The sequence below is a fragment of the Pteropus vampyrus genome, unplaced genomic scaffold, assembly GCF_000151845.1.
Source record: "Pteropus vampyrus isolate Shadow unplaced genomic scaffold, Pvam_2.0 Scaffold4, whole genome shotgun sequence".
In the NCBI taxonomy this organism is placed as follows: Eukaryota; Metazoa; Chordata; class Mammalia; order Chiroptera; family Pteropodidae; genus Pteropus; species Pteropus vampyrus.
The window spans coordinates 21,633,531-21,653,868 of record NW_011888785.1 but is presented as its reverse complement, the minus strand read 5'-3'; the positions used below and the strand labels follow the sequence as shown (position 1 = coordinate 21,653,868).

Genomic DNA, 20,338 nt, shown 5'->3' with positions numbered 1-20,338 from the left:
AAATGTTTGCATAATAAAACTAGCTGAGATAGAAATTGTGACAGATGGGAAGTTAAATTCTTAAGTTTTGGGTCTGATCTGCCCTTGTAGCTTCCTTCATGAAGTCTTGGGTGAGAATAGTCTCTCCTTTTCTTTTTTTATGATAGCTCGAAGCTTCTTTTGCATTTAGCTTTCTTCTTGCAACTATCTTAGAATTCTAATATACTTGTGTTTATCACATCCATCTGCCTTTCTTTTTGCAAGTAAATTTGTTTTGGGATCTTTTCCTAGGAGTAAAGAAAAAACAACATGCAGTGGAATTAGAGGGCGTGAATCAAGGTCCTAATGTACATCTGTTAATGTTGAGCTTTCAAATATTATCTCAGTTTTATTCTCAGAATGAGCTTATTCTGCCTGGAATATATCTGGCCTTCTCTGGATGGTCTTAAAAGTAAGTGTCCATGTTTCTATCATCGCCCCAGAAAAGCCTTCTCTGAAGCCCAATTTAAAAGTAGTTTTCCAAGAATATCACATTTTTCAAAATAACACTTTCAAAAAGTGATATTTTCCTGTTTCCTTTTTTCTTCTCCATCACGCCACTCCCCCTCTAATTTAAAGATATTCTCTACTATATTCCCAGCATCTAGAAGAGTGCTAAGAACATAGTAGGGATTCAGTAAATATGTACTGTAAGAAAGTGAGAGACATGCTATTGAATCATAAAAATTAAAAGAAATTTTTAGAAATCCACAAAAGAATTAGTATTTTTGAATTTGTAGTGTAATTATGCTCACGTCTCGATTTCAAAATTTTGTACAGACCACAGGTCGCAGTGTCCAATATCTTGTTAAAGTAGCATATGACTCATTAAAGTTTAGTGGCCACTGATCTTGAGTGACAAGGGACATTGTTTCTTCCTCCTACCCTCTTTAGCACCTGGCACATATCACATAAATAATAAGCACTCAGTAATTATTACAAAGTGATCTGCGGAGTGTCCCTTAAAATGAAGATAGAGAAAGAGTTCCTGTCAGAGTTCTGGCGGGAGTGTGAGCAGTCTGACAACATCCTGACAGTCCGTTACAGTGACCAGATGGGACCTGCACATCAGCACCCGGGCTGGGGAGCCAGCACATCCATGAACGAGGCGATTGTTTTACCTCTGTGATTACTAGACAGCATGTGTTCCACAGGCAGTAGGAACAGATTAATCACCATGAAACTAAGCAGGGTGCCTTACACAAAAAGTTAATTTATTGCGATGTCCACATGGTTTCTAAGTATTCATATTTTCTTAATTTCAAGTATTAACTAAGAATAAAAAGGGTAGCAATTTTTCTTTTACCAATAACTTGATTTTAAATAAGAAATTATTTATTCTGAGTCTTTCCCTCTAAATAATAGACTTACAGGGTAAAGCATTAGATGAGGTCTTATTCAGCTATGAAGTGAGTTAATGAACTAGAGTCAGAAGGTCATTCTGATTTATAAAAGCATCTCTGCTTATACTCATATAAAGCAAGCAAGTACAGGATCATGTATGAAAACCCTCTTGTTTTAGACTTTCTTACAGAAAGAAAAATAACAAAGTCCTTTTCACGCTACACAAAGAAGGGAGTTTAAATATTCCACTTAAAATTATTATATTTAAAATTATAAACTAGTTTAGCTTATTTTCCTAATAAAAGTGCTTAAAAATAGGTACATAGTTTGATGAATTTCAAGTAATCTGACTAATTGTTGTAATTAAATACCTAGTGTTCATGTTCAATAAGAAGAAAAATAATATAAAAATTACATTATGATTGCTAGGTGGAAGAAAAAATCCATCTCATTTGTAAATGTATAATTACTTTATTAATATTCTACTAAAAAAAAAGTCCTCTGAAGGTGTCCTAGTTCTAGCTTAAGTATTTCATCTTTAAGTTTATCCAATGTTTCTTTTTAAATAATTTGATTATTTTTTGATTAAATAACCAACAGAGTAAACTTCTTTTTTTAAACTTCATTCTATAGTTTATCAGTAGTAACATCAGCACAATTGTTTCAAAACCATAAATAATTATATTAACATTAGTAAGAACCAAGATTTTCAGTGTAAGAAAAAAGAGATACAAGTAAAAATAATGTTTCATTTTTTCCAACTTTACTGAGATATAATTGATGTATAACATTGTGTAAGTTTAAGGTATACACTGTGATGATTTGATACACATATATGTTGTAAAATGATTATGACGATAAAGTTTAGCTAACACACCTATCATCTCATATAATTACCTATGTGTGTTTGTGTGTCTGTGTGTGTGATAACATTTAAGTTGAACTCTCTCAGCAACTTTCAAGTATATAATACAGTATCATTAGCTATAGTCACCATGCTGTACATTAGATCCCCAAACTTATTATCTTCTCAGAATAAAGTTCTCAAGCAAATATGGGGACTTAAATTTTAGCAAGGTGAAATAAAATTCTCAGGTTATTCTATTAAAATATGAAGTTAAGTAGGCTATATAGTGTATATATTGCTTTGGTGCATTGCTTTTTTATTTTTAAAAACCACAGGAAATCTTCCTTTTTTTTCTCCCTCCAGAAACTTATTTACTATATTTCACATTGAAAACAAACGTAAATTACTTTAAAGAGAAAAAAATTTAAATATTATACTGCTTTTGCCTTCAATACCATAAGGTTAGTTAATCAGCTTTTGTTGGGGCACAGTTAAAGGTCTTCACTTTTGCTTAGCTACCACAGTAATTCTTTGAGCATTTTATGTGCAATATTTAATTTTGACAATATCGGTTTCAAGAGAAAATATTTTTATTAATAAAATAAAAAGGAATGCATATGACTAAGTATTATCTCAAAATGATAAACTATTTAAAGATAAATTCTGAAGATTATTTAAAAATGGATCAATCCACATCCAACACTTTCATATAGATTTTCTGCTGGAACCCAACAGAAATACTATTGAAAACCACAGGAAATGATGTAAAACAGCAAATGTTTTGATTGAGGCTATTAATATCCAGAAGGTAAATAATATTAATAAAAATATTAACATTCTCCATTTGGTTATTCCTATAATTCTAGTGCATATACTTCAGGAATGATATACAATGAGCTCGCCCATTACATTTGGAGGTACAGCAAACATTCTTTTGTGAACTTATGGCTTTGATAGTATAACAAGATGTCAAAAGGGAAGTTTTAGCTGAGAAAACATTCAAAATGAGATGCGAGCTCAAGACACAAAAATTTTCAAAGTAGGTGGCTAAGATTCATTTAGATGATTTCACCCATGTTTAAAGTATAAGATAGTTGGAAACTGGAGATTAGAAAGTTTTTTTTCTTTCCCTTGAGGAGAATATTTGGTCTGAGACAGTTCTATCATGTGTCCTACAACCCCAAGTGCAGAGAGCAGGTGTCAGGGAAAGGGCTTTCAGGGACCTCGAAAAGCACATGCTGTTGAACATGCCATTTGTGGGATACTGTGGACTAATGTATAATGGCTGAGAGAGAGATTGACAAGCTGCAGTGAATAGAGAGGACAGGCTCAGTGTCTATGCTGGTATCAACCCGCACAGAGGATGTCCACGAAAATGCACATGACGGCTTCTCATGGAACAGATGGGAGCCACGGTCACTCAAAAATGGAATGGCATGAGGTCACCTTAGGTCTTGTTCAAGAGTGTTGAGAAAAGACTGCAAAAGTTAACACCTGGAGGAACTGCAATCTGTCACAGGATAAAGAATGAGAATATACCAGTCAGAGGAGAAATGCAGTCATGCTAATCCAGAGAACAGTAAGAGAAAGAACTCCAGAAAGAGGAAATTCCAAAAACTCACAATGGTGCCTATGAAAAAAATTCACTCAAACATCTGACAAGGCCAGAAAGTTGAGAAGTCCCTCGGACAATGACAATAGAGTAGATACTTCTCTAAACCTTTCTCTTCTTCACTTCTCTTGATTTGACTCAAGAAGGGTCATACACTATGTTTAACAATCTTAGGGACAAGGACGAGTGCTAGGTAGGGACGAGAGAGAAGCCTCAGAACGTCTCGCTACTCCGAGACCTTCCCTTATATGGCATACCCAAGTGGGGACAAGTAGAGAGAAAGAGATTAGATTTCAAATGAGGTTGAGAATTTTATTACATTAGATTGGACCTTTTAATTGCTAGATAACAATGGTTTGTACCTAAAAGTAACCTCAAAAGCCTTGTGCCCTGTGGCATTATCGAACACGTCCAGGAGAAAAACTGGTCCCACAAAGTAGATTGAAAGGGAGTGCAGGAGATAAATAAAGTTGTCTATTATTATACTTCGTAAGTTGACATACCAATTGCTATTAGATTAGTAGGTGAAATAAATAATAATCATAGTCCCCGAGTAAGTTTATTTCTCATTGATTTGTCTACTCTTCTGCTTCTATAGCCCACTTGAAAATAAAGAGAGAAGATAAAAAGAAACAAATGCTTTAATAAAATGGATACAAAAGCAGTGCTTAGTTTAATAAATTATTCCCTTTGCGACCTGTCTGCTTACATGCTGATTTAGAAACTCACTCTGCCCATGCACAGTTTGAACTGCTTCCAAACTGAGTAATATTTTCAGATGGAAGGGTCCCAACAATTCATTAACTCAGAAGCTCAACTAACTAACATAACCAAATAGAGAGTACTGGACATTTTTTATGTCATCTATGACTCCATTGAAAGAAAGAAAGAAAGAGGGAGAGATTTTCAGCTTGTATATATTACTCCCGAAGTTTACATAGAGAGGACTCTGGATTTTATGCGAATGATTGCTAGAACTACTTAAGGGTGGCTGAAGTGGAGAATGTTCACTTGTAGTCACAGTGACAGCATGTAGTTTGAAAACATTTTTTCAAAAATCTTAGATCCTTAAACCATATTGTACAAATGTCAAACATTGTCATTATTATGATGTCTACCTGGAATAGGTTTTTAATGTATCACTTATAAATTAATGATAAATGAATGTAAATGTCTATCTACAACTGAACACCTTTCTTAACGGTGATTAAAATTATTTTTATATATACTCCCTCTGACTCTAGAGATAGGGTAGTATGTTAAAGTGAAAGCAAGGAAATCTAATTTTTTTTTAACTTAAACTATGAGAAATATACATATAGAGGGGAGAAATGACTCTAATAAACCTCAAGTTCCAAATGTGAATACAAGCTATTTTAAATAAACCAGTTCATTAAAACACTTAATTGGGTGATTAACAACAATCCAAATTTTATTCATCTGTTCTAAACTAGTTCAAATTCCATGCGCAAGATGTCCCCCAATCCCTGAACTCCTATGATATGTGAGCTGTCTCATTATTTTGGATATTGAAAGGTTTTTCTGATTTTCTTCCTAACTCATTTAATTGTGTTATGCTTTCTCTCCCTAACTAGGGCGTGAACAATGACAAGACCTGAGTTTTATATATTCTATTACAATGTTCTTTGTATTAACAGTAGACACTCAAATGATTTTTAAATAAAAAATAAAAAAGAAACGCTGACTAAAGTAGAAGAACAAAAGAAAAAAATATTCAAAATTCAGTTGCTAAAAAAGTATCCCACGTTTTAATTCTATGAATGCACATAATTGGTTCCAACCACACACACACACACACACACATTCAAATCAATCAAAGAAGCATTATTTTAGATAGAATTCTGCCAGGAAATATAATCAATAATGCTTAAGTCATATTTAGTTATTCGATTGTTTAAAGACATGTTCTCTGTATATTAAAGATTAAATAGATAGTTGCTAGATACTAATAATAAAATAACGATGTAGTCTTTAATTCTTTCAGTCAAATTGTAATCCTACTCCCTACCGAGAATGTCACTAGCCAACAACAGTTACAGTATCAAATGGAGAGAATTTAAAGGGTATCAGTAAACTTGAAGAAATCTGCAGCAGACTAGATTTCATAAAGTGTAACAAATAAAAATCACAGAGAGCTTTTATAGAGGCAAATAAATTCTTACATAAGCAAGAGAAGTATTTGTAAAGGTCAGCAGATTTTTATTTTTATTTTTACCATGCAGAATGGAGAAAAATAAATTATTTCAAGAACTTTTACTTGTAATGAATACTTTCCAAGGCTATCGCCTGAAAAAAAAAAATAGATCCTTACAGATAATTTTCTTATGAAATTAGCTATCTTGGTAATTCTCTTCAAATAGACAGTGTGCACTCTTATTTTTTTGGCAGAGAAAACTTTCATGTTTGCATCAGATAACCTACGTTAATGGAAAGGCAAAAAAATATATATCAGTTTCCTAAGTAAATTTTATCTTTCAAAAAGTTTCTATGTCTTCTCTGTAAGTGTAGTAATTAATGTGATTGATTCCTGAATGTTTCTTCCACCTGTAGTAATTGATGGATGCAAGCAAATTGTAGTTACTCTACCCCTCTTCCAAGTTTAAGAATTGGAATTGACATCAGATGTGAGAAAGCATTCTGCAAAAGGTTTTCTTGCTCCTGAGAGACATAAAAAGTAATGGTTTTTCGTCTCTCTACATTTCTTTGCTATATGTGATCCATGAAAGTGTTGCTGCCATCTTGCTACCAACCTAAGAATAATGCCAACACCGAGAGTGGCAGACAGAAGACACAGAAAGAACTGGGTCCTTGACAACATCATTAAGCAGGTGATATTACCATCTCCATAAACTACAAGTGAGGGAGCAATGAACAGTGGATAAAAACATAGGGTAAAAATGCATTGAGAAGAGCTTTAGAAGTTAATAGAAATCTGGAGTTCATTCAAGTTCCTCAGAAATCAAGAACTGCCAGAAGTGTAGAAACCTAAAAAAAAATAAGATTTTTATTTTTTTTAGGAGATAACATTGATGGTCACGGGGAATGGATTAGATAGGAAGAAAATGGAGATTCCCTTTTATAAGATAAATCCAACTAAATAATGGTATTATCACTTACACTAGAGAAAAATATTGAAATGTTTGCCACTTTATCAGCTTGTCCTGTCAGCTGAGGTTTTTGTTAGAATTGCGTCACAGCTCAGTTCTTCCTTTGTCTACTACTATTTCCTTAGTGACCATCTTACATATGTTGATCCCAAGAATACTACCTTACAAATATCCTATAAACTAATCTTCATCTCATAATTGACTTCTGGGGGAACTCAACCTACCAGAAAACAGTCAGGATTGGTAAATACAGTTCCATATCCATGTACTTCCCTTGGAATGGGATCATTTCTAGTTGATTCTGATGGCTCTATTTTGGTCTAGTGTTGGTGGAAGGAAATGTTGAATCAATGTGCATATTTGCCCCAAACTTGTTCCAGAGAGAAATACACAATTTATTTTTTAACTAAAAAGAGGTCTTAGGAGCAAATTTTAAAAAGCCTCTTAAATTGCAAGGTATCACATTCCCCATGATGTGCCTTTATACTTTCCATTAAATCTATTAAGTCCCCATTGAAATAGTCCATCCCCTCCAAAAAAAAAAAAAAGAAGAAGAAAAAGAAAAGATCAGAATCTTATCACTCTTATCTAAATGTCAGAGTTAAAACAAATAAACAAAACAAAACAAAACAAAACAACTCAGTCTACTTAATTTTTACTTCCTAGCTTGTGAAAATGCCCAAAGGTCTGCTTTTAAATTTCTTTCCCTATAGTCATTTACTCATTCAAGTTTATTGAGCATATTCCTGCAGCATTCACTTTAGAAGACTCAAAATCTATTCTGACCAGAGTAAAGATAATAAGATTATTAAACATTTATCATTGAATTAGTTTTATAAATGATTTTGCTATAATTTCTGGTTAGTCCCCACTAGGAGCCTGTGGCCAATATGAAATGATAATGGTTATTTTTCAATAGGCACAGTTTTGTCTGTACAAAAACTTAAAGTAAACATATATCTTAAATTTTGATACTTCAATTGAATATATTCTATAGAATTTTTTTTTTTTAAATTTCCCAGAGGAAAAAATTCCCAACCAGTCACTCATAACTCAATTATGTGTTGTGTATTGCTTTCACTCTTAGGGGTACAAAGGACATCCTTCAGCCCCACGGAGTCCCAACACGTGTGGTTTCTTCCACAGAGGAGTCTGGATTTTTGCCGAGGGGCATTGAGCCAATGAAAACCACGAAGGTCTAAACACTGCTAAAGTACTACATCTGACACTCACTTGCTGCTGTGGAGTGCCTTTTAACACTGGAGTAATTTATATAAATTTTAAAGGTGGGTACCTACATAAACATAAATTCATACCTTTATATACATAACCCCTTTATGAATTATACATGTTATAAAGATATAAAGAAATATCAGTGAGGCAGAAAATCTCTAGTACAGACACTAATTTTATAATGTGTTCAAATAACCATTATCTCAATAATATCATAAGGGAAATCAATATTTCATAAATATTTATTTTATTAAATATTAGCACATTTCAAACATGGAATACAGCCCAAGAGAGATTTGCTTAAAATAGTTACAGAAGGAAGTTGTGCTATCAGAACTTATTTTAAGCAATGATCTAATTCACTCAGTTCAGATAAATGGACTTTTTCTTCCAATCCCTGAAAGCAGAGGACAGCACAAGAACAAATTCCCTTAAAAGTATGAATTGCTGTTTGCTATTATACTAAAATAGGACATATTTTGGAGAAATGTTGTTAGTTATGTAGTGTCTCTTAAAGTAATACAACAAAACTGACTAAGATTTTCTTTGGACTCTTTAATAAAAAGATTCTTCCCCTGCTAAGATATTTACTGATAACTGAGATGTAGTTGATACTATCAATAGGCTCTCCTAGAAATACAAGTCTTTGAAAAAAATCCTAAAGAAAAAAAATACACTCTTAAAAATAAATGGAATGGAGCAATAATGGCAGAATGGGGCAAGCTTTTAAATTCTAACACATAATCAACTACTTATTTCACTTTACTATAAACAACATCCAGGCTATAGAATACTAATTTTTAAAAAATCAGATAATTAAACGTGTTTGTAAGTGTGTTTGGATTAAAACAAGTCAAGAACAACTACTGCAATATTTTAGCTCTTATTTTTCTTCTAGAAACACAGATTACATGAAATGCATGCATATGCATTAAAAGACTATTTCTTTATCAAGACTGAGCATTCATAAGAAATAGCACCTTTGCCTTTGGTGGACCTCACACAAAAATGTGAAAAGTTAAAAATTAAAATGATTTAAAAGCAAAACATTTTTTTCAAATGCAGATATTAATTAAGCAACATTAATACATATGAAGATAAATATTTTCCCTATGTAGGCTAAAGCTCTGAGTGCTGATAATCAAATAACTGAGTAACTGATATTTAGTTATTAAAAGCATCGGAAAATTACAGAATTAAGCTAAAGTAGTTATTGTAGGTGAATGGTATACGAAGCTTCACAGTCCCAAGATGACTTATAAACAACTGTTTCTGAATGGGAGGAATCGTCTGTTAACTCATTAAAGGGAACCATTGACCGAAAACCTTGCAATGACTCCTAGTATTTCTTTGGAATACTAATGAAAAAGAAGAAAAATATAGTTAAAGATGCCTCATAGATGCAGATTAGTTCATATAGTATGGCTTCTCATCAGTCATTCAATCCCTTCTAGTCTTGGAATCTATTTTTGCTCTCATAGATATTGACACTTGCTAAACTACTAGCCAATTATAATTATAAGACCTAAAGTGTGGCATCCTTTCCATTGGGTATCATGGTCCTAGTTGAAAATGTGGAATACCACAGCAATTGCCTTCTACATTTTGAATAACTAGTATGTATTGTCTTTTAGTGGTAAGAATGTTCTTAATGAGCCTATAGTTTTAATGTTCACTATCTGAGCATGATTGAGCCATAGAAGAAACCTGTTCAGATATAAAATGAGAGTGCAGAGAAAACAGTGTGGTGTTCAAATGCTACCATAGTCATACTATCAATTTAAAGTATGCTTATCTATTAATTGAAGGTTAATAAAAATTAATTTTTATAATAATTACTATGTATACTATAAATATCAATACTTGATGAATAGCTCGTTTGCCAGCTTTTCAATCCAGAGGTTTTTATCCCTACTGTATAATGTAGTACTACCTATTGATTACTTTTTCATGACTTTCATGCATATTTTCAAAGGTTATAGGACTATACTCACTCACTCTTAACAAAGAACATATATATGAACTTAAATCCGTAAAAATCTAATACGTATATCTGAGGTAATATGTTATTTTTTTATACATAAATGACCTATTGTTTTTGACATTGAGTAACTTAAAACAAAACAGAGAAGGAGAAGGGCATACATAAAAATAAATTGATACAGTCAACTACATATAAATAAACTGACCTTCTTAAAATTTTTGTTTAAGTCAAGCAGACTGAGGAGGAAGACGTGGTCCTTGGCTCCCAGGAGCAGCCTGCCCCTCTCTTCATCTAACAGAATGGTTTGGAAATCCAGTCCTTCTGATGAACCCGAAAAGGGAATGCAGCTATTTGAAAGCAGCAAGTCTGTGAGGAAGTAACAGAAGAATAAAGTGAAAAAAAAAATCTTAATAAGCAAAACATTTATTTACCACAAAACATGTATCTTCCCATTTTGTAAATGCATATATATATATAAAACATAATAGCTCTGATTTAGATATATGCAAACAAAATACAGTTTTAGCACATATCCATTTAGAAATAGATGGAATTTACTGTATTTGTATTTTATTGATACAATATTTATTTTAATGTATGAAAAATACATCACATTAAAATGAGTATAACACATAAACCACATGTTAATACAGAGAAATTAAATGTAAAATATTTTACAGCCCTGTGCTCACCCCCTTAAGTTACAAATTAACCAGTTAAATTATAAAATAACTACAGTAATATTTGCAAACTGATTAAATACATGAAAATAAGCCTCGAATTAAGTGTGTGGTAAATCTCATAGCATTCCCTTACCTCCTACTTTAGGTAGTGTTAGGATTGATGCCTATGTTTAGAGAATTACACTGTACTTATTTAATATATTGAGGAAGATGTAAACAAAAGCCAAATCCAAAAGAAAATGGATGCTGAAAGAGATATGATCCTGAACCAGTAATGGAATCAGAATTGTAAAGCGGGAAGTGACCTTGAAAATCAATTAATGCAAATTTACAATTTTACAAATGAAGATATTTAATTCTAGTAAGGTGAACCACATGTTCTAAAGTCACAAAATTATGTGATGGCAAAGCTAATAATATAACCTCAGTTCCAGAATCCATCTCTCTTTGATACTTGTCTGTAGGTCTTAATTCTTTATTTTATTTATAAATGTGATATAAACAGATTCTTATTTAAGTTTAGGTCTGGATTTACAGGAACTCAAATCTTTTCAACAGATTTTACCTCAAGTACTTATAATCTCTTATTTTCACAACTCTAGAGTAATAAATACTAATAAGATAATAATATTGTTCGTCACTATTAACGCCTATTATATGTTACTAGACATTAAAACTAAATAATTGAACATGGTTCCACAGTGTAGCAGTTAGCACGTCTGCTTTACACACAGAAGGTCCTGGGTTCCTGTCCCAGTGGAGCCACGGTCCATGGTCTACGGCCATGCCCCACTGAACAAGCCCGATCTCTGATCTTGGAAGCTAAGCGGGTCAGGCCTGGTTAGTACTTGGATGAGAGACCACCTAGGAAGACCAGGTGCTGTAGGCATAAATAATAATAATTAAAAAAAAAAAAACTAAATAATTATTCTCAAGTAATCATTGTAAACTGATGAGACAGATAAAATAGATAATGTCTCAGAAACAGGCATTGAGATACTTCTAAAATGTATCATTGGAGTTTCAACCTCTGTAAAATAAATATTTCAGTCCCTTAAATTTAAAGTCTATACATTCCATTCATCAACTGTGGGTTTTATTATTATTTCATATTTTTGAGAATTCCCTTCACTCTTTTTTTCTAACTTACAATGATTAAATGTTATTTTCCTTAGTCACTAAGATAGATTTTGTCTTAGTTTTGATAAACCTAAAGGCTGTATGCTGAAGAAGATATGATACTATCTGAATTCTCAAGTGAATATAGCTTTACCAAACATAAATGTCTTATTAATATTTATGAATCATGTTTTGTGTATAATGGCTGAACTCTATACTAATTATTTTTCTATTACACTAAATGTAGCTTTAATAGGTTTTCAGACCAGGGACATAATGGAATATTGTATTTTAGCATCACTAAATTCAATAAGCCTATTTTTGTGGGCTAATATCCAAAAAACAATCCATACTGATTGTAAATAGAACTGAGGAGAGAAGAATGGAACTGAGATAATAGATAAGACAGATATGATCCAAAGTCTTAACAAGAGAAAACACAAGACTTTATTCAATGAAGCAGTTCTGTATCTGCCTTTGGATTTCCCCTTGTTTAACAAAGAATGAGATGAGCACAATGGAAAGTATGTAAGGGAATTTCCAAGAGTATATATTGGCCCAGTTCATAGAGGAAAGTCAGTTATATAATATAAATCTTTATTATTTCAAAGTCAATGGATAAGAATCAACTATTTTGAACCATGCATTTCAATATTAATTACAAAATGAAACATGGCTTAGTTTAATGAGTAAGAGTGGGAGCTTTGGGTCCAGATTACCTGGATCATATCCTATCCAGGTGGTCTGGAACCACTGGCTGTGTGATCTAGAACAAGAAATTTAACTTCTCTATGCCTTGGTTTTCTCATCTATAAAATGGGGATAATACTAGAAACTACATAATAAATTGAGTAGGTGTGAGAAATAAATGAGTTAATATATGAAGAATTAGAATACTGCCTGGCACACAGTAAGTGCTTTATAACTATCAGCTATTATAATGATGATGATATATTTTTTAAACTCTATACAAAATCTATAAAAAGGAAGTCATTCCCGACTCATATAATTCTCATGATGTAAAGTGGGTAATTTATATACAGTTCTTAGAACAATGTCTTGGAGACAGGAAAAGTTCAAGAAATTTCAGCTGTTCTTTTTAACATAATTATTAAAATCCAGTTTGGGCCAAACAAGTTCTATGAAAGAAAAATATTATCATTTTCCATTAAACCTGGCTTATGGCAATTAGAACATCTCTATTTTTTATAATATTGGAATAATATTAAAAAGCTATTCAGTCCACAAGTATTTATAAGCATCTAGTACATGTCAAGTATTGAGCATCTAGTTAAAGTTGTGGAATGACTGAGTCCTGCCTTCAAGGGTCTCACAGATCAATATACAAATACATATGTACATAAAATACAACATAAATGAAATAAATTCTAATAGAAGTATATACAAAACATTAACAAATTTTTCCAAGAAATAGTAACACATCACCTTACAAAAAGTTTGAGAATAGTCTTAAAGGACTGAAGGAAACTTTACAGGAACTACATAAAAGAAAGTTTATTCCAGGCAGAGGAATACTAGAATGTGCAAGGGCACATATCACTCACTGTATATTGCACTCATACATTGTATTTTTAATATTTCTCTTACTCTGGAGTGTGAGCTTCTTCACAGCAAAGACCGGTCATACTCATCTTTGAATCCCCAACATCTAGCTCAACGTCTGAGACAAATTAAGTACTTCATAAATATTTGTAGAATTGAAGTAGTTCAGTATACTGGCATACATAGAATGGGTGAGGGCAGTGAGACATAGGCTGTACATAAAGACGGCCTCCAGACAATCAGGACCTAAGACGGCAGACTGGGGAGTTTGGTTATCTATATAACTGGAAGCCACTAAGATATTTTATTTATAAATGTGATATTTATTTATAATTTTAAAGGTGACAAAGACTATAGCTGAATGTTAGAAGAATAAGCCTAGCTGCAGTGTTCAGGATGAATAAGAATCAGGAAAGGTGCAGGCAGGAAAAGTACCCAGAAAATTCTGAAAGATGGTGAGTCCTAAATTACGGCAATGCCAATGAGAGGAGGAAGACCTTTAAGAATCTTGCATCTCATTTTTTTGTTTTTACTTATACAGTGAAGAAAAGAAACACAAAGTTGATGTAGGCTTTTGCTTTATTTTCTTTTACCATACCAATTCTGTTGGGTTTAGTTTCAAACAAATGTGACAAGGAAAAACAGCTGCAAAAATAGTGACTAACCTGAAGTATTATCATTTCGAAATGACTTAATGTTGCCTTGTAACAATGTTAGCATCAAAAACGATTAAAGCGTGCTTCGCCAATCCTTTGTAGCCAAACTAAATAATTAGACTTAGGCATTACACATGAAAATTTCTCAGGCTGACGCACACATTTTGTAAAGACCTTGGGACAGGGATTGGAACAGGTTCCCTCTTCCTCAAGCAACTTATCTTTCTTGCATTTCTGCCAAACTAAGCAAAGTCATTTTTGTTTCCACGGGAGCATCAACTAAGCCAAAGGGGGGCAGGGGGGAGATTAGGTCCAGAGCCTGCATCTTAACACCTAAAACTAATACACTCTCAGGATTTCAGAATCGGAATTGGATGCTAGCTCTGCAGGCTGTAAACTGATGAAAGTTAAACACTAATAATTTGGCAACATATTTCAGAACTTCATTGTTTTTCTTCTCCTAAACTGGCGACCCTCAGGCATGTAATTTTTAAGATTGTTCATAGTTTATAATTCTTTTGAACAGGAATTCTTATTTTTTTTTCCTCCCTTGGATGGTGGGGTGAGTATGTTGCTTCTCACATGCATTTCAGAGGAGGCCTGCTCTGTACTTCCTTAACCAGCCCCAACTTTCCTAGATGATAGCATTTACCTCTAGGTCCTAAATGTATTCTTTGACCATAAGCACTGCTTCTAACTCTTCTGTTAGCAATTTGTAGTCCTATCACCTTGTTCTAATTCAATTACCCAGACTCTCAAAAGCTTACTCTTGTTCTAGCAATACATTCTTGGAAAATCTATAAGCTGATTCCTTCTGAAATAAATGAATCAAAGATATGATCATTCATTTATTCCACTAGTTTAAATGTGGGAATCATAGACGGAATGGATTTTAACTGAACGATGACACAGACATGGTGTTCATGACCCATGGTTAAGAAACCACTACAGAGCAACAGGATGGTTCTGAGGATCGAAAAACCTATAAACAACATGACTCTTTCATACGTTTGTACATCTGTGTGCATTTTTTTTCTGAAGAGTATGTTCAGTCTTCAACAACTCCTAATATCTTACCAAAAGTCACAGGGAAAGTTGTATGTTTCCCACCTATATATAATAACCTTATTTAGAATAATTTCTCATTTCTAGCACAAGAAAGTGAGTCGCTACCTTCATAAAACTTGACTTTTAAAGGCAAACAACTGACTCATCTAAGATTACCACCAGGTACTCTGCATGTGCTGCAAAAACTGATGAATGGCACTCTCACAGATCTTATAGTCAAGTGGAGAGGAAATGCTCATCCCCACAAAAGTGAAACTATACTTGTGACAAAGGCAAATAGTACTTAAAGGAGTAGACTGTTAAAAACCTTTAAGTGAAAGATGGAAAGAACTTCTTATCTGTACCAAGCCAAATAATGCTACTTCAGTTCTTCCATCAATATGTGTGGATAGAAAAACCAAATGATCACTAGGCTCCCTCCAGCCCTGGAGTTCTATGGCATTAGAACCTTGTGTTTCGTTTTGTTAAAACAGAGGATGCATCAAGAAACAAATTGTCTTTCACCTATCTATTCCTGGCCATTGCTCTGTTCCTTGGAACAGGTGGTCTCTAATCTTTGGGAAGAACAGAAATACACTTAAAGCAACTATAGCTAAAGGAAGATCTTATCAATAATCCTATTTGACTGGCATGTTACCAATTCAGCGAAGTCCAGAACAATTAAGTGGGCTTCACAAAACCAATCTGCTCTTAGTGGAAGAACACAGTGACAGTCAAACTCCTCACTCATGGCCAGATGCCCGTCCATGCGAGGGGAAGGTTAAGGATCCCACAAACCCTGGTCCTATTTGAAATGAACATTTGTTCCAAAAAGAATTCTTTGTATCTCCCTTTTAGTGTCTTTTAATGCAATTGTTCATTTGGCCTGAAGAAACATTTGACCTAATGGTCTACATTTCTTCCTTTTCAGCCCCGGAAAGGAAGGGAGTGGTTAGTAACAGTGAATCTAATACATTTAGGATTAAGCAACAAAGATTTCCTCAATGTTTGACTGTAAAATGAATGAGGCCCCATATCCTTGAAACCCTGCATTTATTGCCAGAAATCCTGAACTGGGTGGAGTTGACAGTTTCTCTCATGAGAAGACTACATAGCTAAAAATGGCTTCCCATAGCCTTTAAAAGACTTTTTTTTTTTTTTTTTTTTTTTTTTAAGAAAATCAAGGGTATTAATTGCAAAACTTCATGGAGTTAAAAAAAAAAAATCACCTTTGGGGAAAGTCAATTTCCAATCTATTCCAATCTAAGGAGTAGAATTCCTTAGCAGAGAAAGCTTACAACCAAAAATGAATCCAGATCAAAAACCCAATCTCCTTTCCCTACCATCTCAGGATACTCAGCACAAATTCTTGCCTCACCCACACCTTTTTCTTTTTTTCTCAAGGGAATAGCCTTTATGTTGGTTGGGCAGTTCCAAGGCTTCCTGAACACAGTCACATTGCCAGTGCGTTCTCTGCAAAGCTGTCTAAGTAAAGAAGTAAAGGAATTTCTATTATTGCCTTCACCATAAATTCAGCTTTTCCAGCCTTGATCTTTGAATTCCCAGGGCTTTCATGCTGCTTGGTAGTATCCAAAGATTCCTTCTATGGATATGCTTCTTCCCATAGTTTCCAGAGATGTTTTGGCTACCAAAGTATCTCCCCCACCAAAAAAAAAAAAAAAAAAAAAGTCTTTTGTCAGTTTGGATCAGGAATTGAGTCAAAGGAGCAAACAGTTCATTCCAAAACGAAAATTAGTCCCTAATGTTGTGGCTTACTCAGCCCCTTTGGCTCTCTGTGAAAATGTATTTGCTTCTCCAGCTTTTGGTACAAGGCAAAGCATGGATTCTCTCTTGGATTCAACCTTTGGAAAATTAATTCATCTTAAATTGGCCCCACCTGACTTCCAATTGTTTTCTGCGGCTTGAGATCACATGAAAAGATTTTGGTTAGCTCCACATATCAAAAATATCAATTAATCTCTATTTATTTTTATACATTTACTTTCCAGAGCTAACTAATCAAACATTATCAAGTATATAAAGAAAAAAATATTAATTAAACCTAAAATCTCTACAAAAGACTCCTTCAAAATTATAGGTGTATATTATATTATTATTATACATTCCTAGGTGAGAAGTCCAACTCTGCTTCCTTCCTGCAATGAAAGTTCCAATCAGAAAAAAAAAAGAAAAAAAACAACAACATAAATCAAATTCTCATTTACTCTTCTGCAATGGAATGTTGGAGACCAATCAGTCCGTTAGGTCTTAGACAGATCATTATCTATGTCAATAATAAATCACGTAGGGGAACATAAATTAGAAACAAATAAAGTCTATTATTATATCATCAGAACTATGTTCTTGCCAGGACAGGATGTAGAGTAGGAGTGTGACAATTTTACACTGTCACATTTCCATCTACATCCATGCTTTTAAATCACAAGTTTATTCTTATTTGGCTAGCTTTCAATGGTAGATGCTTTATATAACCCATCACGTATGAGATTCATAATTTATGATTATGAGACCTTTTAAATTCTCAAAAGATTTGCTATGGTAATTTTTCCTATTGACCTATAAAAAAAGGTTAGCATTATAAATATCTAGTACATTTTCAGAAGAACAATGCCATAATAGAATAAACTTCCTCAGAAATAACTGAGAGGATAATTCAGGGGAAGATTGATTCTACTTTGATAATTGTTTTCTTAACTCCCTTCGAAATATTGAGAAATTCCCCTTTTCAAAATTCTGGGCATGTGTAGTATCAAAACGCCATGTCACAAATGAATGTGGATTTGTTTTCTATCAAGTATGTGAATTTAATTTTTATAAACTCAGAAAGTCATACCTTAATATACCATTTACTACTGATTCTAAGAAGCAGGACAAATGTAACAGGACTATGTTATTCTTCAAGCTAAGATCACCACAAATTAATATATAGAGAAAAGAGTTATGAGAATAATTTAAAAGATAACAGTACAATAAAATTACTTTAAAAACTAATTATAGTAATCAAAGTTAAGCATATGTGTATCAAAAAGTAGTTAAAAGGCTTATATATAAGCCCATCTCTCTTCTCTTCCATCTGTCTACCCCCAATCTAATCCCTGTATTAACATATTTAGTAGTTTATTTTCTATTCAGTTCCATATTTATAAATAATATGTATATACTACTATCTTTTAAAACATCATTTTTAGAAATTTCCATAAATTCTTCTTTATAGAAGTTGAGAATTTAGGTTTCTTATACCAAGTTTGCCTTCAGCACATTCCTAACATTATAATGTGTCCATTTTTATAAAACTTGTATTCAATGATTCTATGACTACTGTAAGGTAAATATTCTTCCCTATTTAGAAAAAGAGTGTTATTAGTATACTTTCTTCCTTGAAAAAATGTTGCTTTTATTAATAATTTCCCAATTATTATATTTGCTTAGTTTTCTCTAAGATCATGATCAAATCTTTCCACACTTTCTGAAAAATTCCTCTATAACATTTTGAAATGAAATTCTGTGAGAGCATTTTTTGTTTGTCTCCTGGAGATATCCCGTTCAAGGCTTTTCTTCCTCTTACTACAGTCTGGACTGGCTGTTCTCTGGGAATGGCTATCTCAAACATCTACCTCTCTTCTATTATGAATTCCATCTTTCCTGGATCCTATGTCTTCCTCCTTGATTTATTTTCCTATTTTGGTGAGCACATCTCCAGAAGTTTCCTAAGAAAGTTTGACTGAGATTTTAATTTTTGAAACTTTTCATAAGTGAAAATATTTAAAATTTACTTTTATTGATAGTTAGGCCAACAGAATTCTGGTTTGAATAGCATTCATCCCAGAGCTCTTAGGCATGTAGACACTATCTTCCAGCTTCCAAAGTCACAGTTGAGAAGTCTGATGCTATCCATATCCCAAGACTTTGAATATGTCTATTTTTCCTGATACTTATCTGAATCACCTCCTCACTCTTACTACTATAAAATTTAAAATAATTGGCCTGAATATGTATTGATTTTGTTGTGGTGTTTGTTTGTTTGTTTGTTTGTTTGTTTCACTTATCATGCTGGGTACTCAGTGTGATGTCTGATCCAAAATTTAATTTCCATTGATTCAGGAAAATTTCAGTTCATCTTTTCATTCAAAACAAACAGATGTCAATTATCTGTACAACTTTTCTCTAGGTTTTCTCCAGAAAGGGTCCTCTGATCAATTGCCCAAGGAGAGTAATCCTGGTATAGGTGTTCAGAGAATCTGCATCAGAATATGCACATAGACTTCCAAAAGAGAGATTAAAAATACATCATAAAATAATGTTTTCTTGAAATTTAGGTCATATCTATAGGGCATAAGCAATGAAATAACGTTTCCTATAAGTTGTTTTTCTCTCATGAATTGTACTGATGACTTCAAAATGGACAAACCTAAATCCCACTGCCTCTCCCAAGTCACAGTTCAGAATTTCCAATAGCCCACTTGATAGTGCCAAAAAAGGCACTTTTCCCCACAACCATCTCATCCTACTGACTTTAATGACATGACCTAGTCCCCGGGTTCAAAATTCACAATCATTTTTAGTTTCTCTTTCATATTCCCTTATTCTTTTTTTCCCTATTTAAATAATCGGTACCTCTAAGTATATTTCACTTTCCTCACACCAACATCCAGCTAAATTTAAAGCCCTATAGATTCTATCATGCAAATTTCCTATTCTTCTCTTCAAATATTTATATCTATTGACAGTCGGGCTAAGATTCATATTGCTACTTCTCTAATTACTGTAACAGGCTCAGATGCAACCTTGTTCTATGTGCCCTATCCTTGCTAATCTCTACCACATAATAATGTCTATTCTGTTTTTCTCGCTAAATAATAATTAAATTAGGTCAATTTCATGATCAAAATCCTCCAATGCCAATATCTATTCCATTCAGTAAACCTTAAGTTTCCTTCAATGTTCAAAGTTCGATTTCATATCCAACTGATTCTGAAATTCTTTCAAATGTTTGTTTTTATTTACTCTAATTTGATGGCATTCATCTTTTTGCAGTTATTTTGTGCCTTAAGAAGACTAGAAGTCCTTACAGATAAGAATAATG

The 20,338-nt window shown here is 33.1% G+C and overlaps 1 protein-coding gene across 1 annotated transcript in view; it reads right to left on the bottom strand.

Annotated features, from left to right (window-relative positions):
- The window catches only part of SEMA3D (semaphorin 3D), a 115,013-nt gene that overhangs the window by 84,561 nt on the left and 10,114 nt on the right, over nt 1-20,338 (bottom strand). Inside the window, exon 2 of the mRNA XM_011364373.2 lies at nt 10,372-10,532. Coding sequence (XP_011362675.1) covers nt 10,372-10,532 — 161 coding nt within the window. The remainder of the gene's footprint in view (nt 1-10,371; nt 10,533-20,338) is intronic.